This window comes from Physeter macrocephalus, chromosome 17 (assembly GCF_002837175.3).
Source record: "Physeter macrocephalus isolate SW-GA chromosome 17, ASM283717v5, whole genome shotgun sequence".
NCBI lineage: Eukaryota > Metazoa > Chordata > Mammalia > Artiodactyla > Physeteridae > Physeter > Physeter macrocephalus.
Genome location: NC_041230.1, coordinates 34,639,440 through 34,645,325, shown reverse-complemented (window position 1 = coordinate 34,645,325; position 5,886 = coordinate 34,639,440). Strand labels below are relative to the sequence as shown.

The 5,886-nt window shown below is 40.1% G+C and overlaps 1 protein-coding gene across 1 annotated transcript; it reads left to right on the top strand.

The window, feature by feature from the left end:
• Window positions 1-1,197: 1,197 nt before the first annotated feature.
• Window positions 1,198-4,029, top strand: LOC102988002 (eukaryotic translation initiation factor 4 gamma 2-like; the record flags this gene model as incomplete). Its single annotated transcript, XM_055079209.1, is given in 3 exon segments — window positions 1,198-1,978; window positions 1,981-3,516; window positions 3,519-4,029. Coding segments are annotated over 3 exon segments (2,808 nt in total), but the record flags the coding sequence as incomplete, so codon positions are not given.
• Between the last annotated feature and the right edge of the window lie 1,857 nt (window positions 4,030-5,886).

Below are 5,886 nucleotides of genomic sequence, written 5' to 3'. Positions count from 1 at the left end.
GCCGCTCCGCGGCATGTGGGATCCTCCCAGACCGGGGCGCGAACCCGGTTCCCCTGCATCGGCAGGCGGACGCGCAACCGCTGCGCCACCAGGGAAGCCCTTGACTTTCTTGATTAAAAGCCATTAACTTTTCTCTTGGTGATAATCTGAGCTGCAATTTGGTGGTACCTCCACTCCTGCCTGTGACCCATAGGATCTCCATATCCCTACTGGCCATTCTGACCACTTACTGACCATTGGGCCTCAGTAAGGAAAATCAGCCTAATTTCACCATGCAGTCATCTTTTGATTGTAGAAATCAGTGAACATATCAGACTTTTGTCCAGAACAAAGGGTTATTGTGGCAACTAAGTCCTTTATACTGAGTGGTAGATGGCTCCCTCTTGAGGGTTAACATCTGCTTTTTAAAAAAGGCTTTTTAAACAGAGTCCTACTGTATAGCACAGGGAACCATATTTAATATCCTGTAATAAGCCATAATGGAAAAGAATATGAAAAATAATATATATATGAATATGTATGTGTGTATATGTATGTGTGTGTATATATATCTGAATCATATGTGTATGTGTGTGTGTTTATGTGTATCTGAATCACTTTTCCATACACCAGAAACTAACACAGCATTGTAAATCAATTATACTTAAAAGAAAAAAAGTGTTTTAAATCCTTGCCTGGGACATTGGGTTATCTTTACAACCGTTTTATACTATTAGATTTCTATTTTTATGTTGATGAACTGGATAGTCATTACGGATTCTTATCATTTGCAAGCTAGAGAGGCCTTATAGGTGTAACCCATTATTTCCCAGTCCACATTAGCCTGCAGGAGGCTCGACTGACTTTATTACAACTACACTTCAGATGGAAGGAGTAAAGACAATGAAAGGAAAAGGAAAGTACAATAAGCTGATTAACAGTGTATGTCTCTGCAGAGGGGGCTAAAGAAGAATCAGTTATGGGGACAAATTTTCATGACTGGCCCAAATTTAGGAAATAAAGAATCACCAGTCCTACCTCATTAGACAAATAAAACTACAGAAATTCAAATGCCTTCATAAATCACATAACATTGCTGGAAGGGGCGACTCCTTCCTCCCCTTCCCTCTGCCTTGTTTGTTTTCTGTTCCCCTCCCCCTCCCTTCCCCGACCCCGATGACCAGATCCTGAGGAGCCAAATGCAGTGGCAAATGCTGAGTTCTCCGTGAAGGTTTTTCATTTCTCCCATCCCCTTCCCTCCCTACCCCATCCATTAATATTATTCTTTTGAAGATTCTTCGTTGTCAGGCTGCCAAAGTGAAGAGTGAGATTGCAGAAGGCGGTGCTTCTCCTTTCAGTGCTTCTTCTGGCGGAGGAGGAAGCAGGGGTGCACCTCAGCACTATCTCAAGACTGCTGGCAACAGCGAGTTCCTGGGGAAATCCCCAGGGCAAAACGCGCAGAAATGGATTCCTGCAGGAAACACTAGACGAGATGACAACTCCGTAGCAAACAACTACGCAAATGAAAAAGAACGACATGATGCAATCTTCAGGAAAGTAAGAGGCATACTAAGTAAGCTTACTCCTGAGAAGTTTGACAAGCTATGCCTTGAGCTCCTCATTGTGGGTGTAGAGTCTAAACTCATCCTTAAAGGGGTCATACTGCTGATTGTGGACAAAGCCCTAGAAGAGCCAAAGTATAGCTCCCTGTATGCTCAGCTGTGTCTGCGATTGGCAGAAGATGAACCAAACTTTGATGGCCCAGCAGCAGAGGGTCAGCCAGTACAGAAGCAAAGCACAACATTCAGATGCCTCTGAATTTCCAAATTACAAGATGAATTTGAAAACCGAACCAGAAATGTTGATATCTATGATAAGCGTGAAAATCCCCTCCTCCCCGAGGAGGAGGAACAGAGAGCCATTGCTAAGATCAAGATGTTGGGGAACATCAAATTCGTTGGAGAACTTGGAAAGCTTGATCTTATTTATGAATCTATCCTTCCAAAACATTTTTGGAAAAAAAGAAGAGACTCCAACTCAAAGATATGGGAGAGGATTTAGAGTGCCTCTGTCAGATAATGAGGACAGTGGGACCTAGATTAGACCAGGAAAGAGCCAAGTCCTTAATGGATCAGTGCTTTGCCCAAATGTGCTCCTTGATGTTAAGTAAGGAATTGCTGGTGAGGATTCGTTTCCTGCTGCAGCATACCATAGAGTTGAAAGAACACCATTGGGTTCCTCGCAAGGCTTTTCTTGACAATGGACCAAAGATGATCAATCAAATCCGTCAAGATGCAGTAAAAGATCTAGGAGTGTTTATTACTGCTCCTATGGCTCAAGGGATGAGAAGTGACTTCTTTCTGGAGGGACCATTCATGCCACTCAGGATGACAATGGATAGGGACCCACTTGGAGGACTTGCTGATATGTTTGGACAAATGCCAGGTAGTGGAATTGGTACTGGTCCAGGAGTTACCCAGGATAGATTTTCACCCACTATGGGGCGTCATCATTCAAATCAACTCTTCAGTGGCCATGGGGGACACATCATACTTCCCACACAATCACAGTTTGGGGAGATGGGAGGCAAGTTTATGAAAAGCCAGGGTCTAAGCCAGCTCTACCGTAACCAGAGTCAGGGAATTTTATCCCAGCTGCAAGGACAGTCGAAGGATATGCCACCTCAGTTTTCTAAGAAAGGACAGCTTAATGCAGATGAGATTAGCCTGAGGCCTGCTCAGTCTTTCCTAATGAATAAAAATCAAGTGCCAAAGCTTCAGCCCCAGATAACTATGATTCCTCCTAGTGCACAACCACCACACACTCAAACACCACCTCTGGGACAGACACCTCAGCTTGGTCTCAAAACTAATCCACCACTTATTCAGGAAAAGCCTGCCAAGACCAGTAAAAAGCCACCACCATCAAAGGAAGAACTGCTTAAACTAACCAAAACTCTTGTAACCAATTATCTGAATAGTGGAAATGCAAACGAAGCTGTCAATGGTGTAAGAGAGATGAGGGCTCCTAAACACTTTCTCCCTGAGATATTAAGCAAAGTAATCATCCTGTCACTAGATAGAAGTGATGAAGATAAAGAAAAAGCAAGTTCTTTGATCAGTTTACTCAAACAGGAAGGGATGGCCACAAGTGACAACTTCATGCAGGCTTTCCTGAATGTATTGGACCAGTGCCCCAAACTGGAGATTGATATCCCCTTGGTGAAATCATATTTAGCACAGTTTGCAGCTCATGCTATCATTTCGGAGCTGGTGAGCATTTCAGAACTAGCTCAACCACTGGAAAGTGGCACCCATTTTCCTCTCTTCTTACTTTGTCTTCAGCAATTAGCTAAATTACAAGTTTGAGAGTGGTTAACAGAGCTTTTCCAACAAAGCAAGGTTAATATGCAGAAAATGCTCCCAGAAATTGATCGGAATAAGGACCACATGTTGGAGATCTTGGGAGGAAAGGGACTGAGTTTCTTATTCCCACTCCTCAAATTGGAGAAGGCACTGTTAAAGCAAATAAAGTTGGATCATCCCCTCAAACCATATATAAGTGGATTAAAGATAACATCTCTCCCAAACTTCATGTAGGTAAAGGATTTGTGAACATCTTAGTGACTAGCTTCTTACAGTACATTTCTAGTGAAGTAAACCCGCCCAGTGATGAAAGAGATTCTTCCTCTGCTCCTTCCAAAGAACAGTTAGAGCAGGTAAAACAACTGCTTCTTTCCTTCAAGCCAGTAATGCAGAAATTCCTTCATGATCACGTTGATCTACAAGTCAGTGCCCTCTGTGCTCTTCAGGTGCACTGCTACAATAGCAACTTCCCAAAAGGCATGTTACTCTGCTTTTTCGTTCACTTCTATGACATGGAAATTACTGAAGAAGAAGGTTTCTTGGCTTGGAAAGAGTATATGACCCAAGAGTTCCCAGGGAAAGGCAAGGCTTTGTTCCAGGTGAATCAGTGACTAACCTGGCTAGAAACTGCTGAAGAAGAAGAATCAGAGGACGAAGCTTACTAAAAGAATCAGCCAAAGCCTTAAATTGTGCAAAACATACCGTTGCTATGACGTAACTGCATTTGACCTAACCACTGCGAAAATTCATTCTGCTGTAATGTTTGCACAATATTTAAAGCAAAAGCGTGTCGGTTAGGATTTCCTTCTGCATAAGGTTTTGTGCAGTGTAATGTCTTAATCATAGGCTACCATCAAATATTTTAGTATCTTTAATGTTTAGATAGTATATTAGCAGCATGCAATAATTACATCATAAGTTCTCAAGCAGAGGCAGTCTATTGCAAGGACCTTCTTTGCTGCCAGTTATCATAGGTTGTTTTAAGTTAGAAAACTGAATAGCAACACTGAATACTGTAGAAATGCACTTTGCTTAGTAATACTTGTGTTGTTGCAATATTTACTTATCCATTTGGTTGTTACAGAAAAATTCTTAACTGTAATTGATGGTTGCTGCGTAATAGTATATTGCCAGTATTTCTACCTCTAGTAGTGGGTTTTATGTCCTAGATTTTTAATAGCCTTGAGCCTGGGCAAGTGCACAAGTCTTTTTAAAAGAAACGTGGTTTACTTGCACGAAACTGATAAGTTTTGAGAGACTGTAAGTGCCCTTGAAGTGGTCTTTGTGGGTGTGAAACTAATGGTGAGAATTTGAATTGGTCCCTTGTATTATAGTATTGAAATTAAGTCTACTTAATTTATCAAGTCATGTTCATGCCCTGATTTTATATACTTGTATCTATCAATAAACATTGTGATACTTGAAAAAAAACATTGATGGAAGGGGAAAGACTAAACTCTAGAAGTTATGGTTTACAGATGAGCAATATTACCACCTAGACACATTCACCAAGCAGTCTCATGTGGACCTTAATTAAAGTTTAATTCTGCATTTCTTCTAGTAATTATATGTGCAGGCTGCTGTTAAATGAAGAATACTCTTTATTTTCCTGGACCTCTTAAGAGTATTGCAATCCAAGGTTGGGACTACAAATTAATACTAAGAGGTTTAATTACTAGAGCATATTCTGTGACATTTATATGAAATAATAGACTGAGCATAACAAAATTTTTTAAAGTAGCACTATCATATGCCAGACACCCTCCTCAATCTACTGTCTGCCTTAATCCTCACAAAATTAGATTTAGTCGTACTGCTATGACTGTTACCAAAAGCCAGACCCTATATAGAACTTATGATGTATTAGCCATTGTTCTAAGTACACACACACGCGCATGAATGTATGAAGTTGTTTAATTCTTATAATCACTCTATGAGATAGGCGTTTTTATCCCTGTTATATAGATGAGGAAATAAAGGGTCAGAGGAACTAAATAATGATTATTCAATAGGTATTAATTAAATGTCTCCTCTTGTTGGATATTATGTAAGCACAGGGGATATAAGGATTAATATGAAATAAATTAATATTTCATTAATATGAAAGAAGAACTGATAGCACCAAGAGTTATTACTCATTAGCATAGAATTGCTATAATGAAGAATTTTATAAGAGAGTATATGATATAGAGGTAAAATCTGATCTCCAGAAAGGGAAGCTTTTCTCTAGGCCTTAATAGCAGATTAGAACAGCTTCCCAGGGAGAGGCGGAGGGAGGAGAGTGAAGACAGTAAGGGTTTGAACTGCACTGTCCAATGCAGGACATGAAAAATGGCTAGTGTAAATTCAGGTGTGCTGTAAGTCCAGTATACACAAAAACTTCTACATGTTATTATAAAAATAAAAAGAAAAGAAAATACCTTGTTCATACCTCCATTTTTATACAGACTACTTCTCAAATGTTAATATTTTGGATATATTGGGTTAAATAAAAAATTACTATCAAAATTAACTTCACCTGTCTAATTTACTTTTTTAGTGT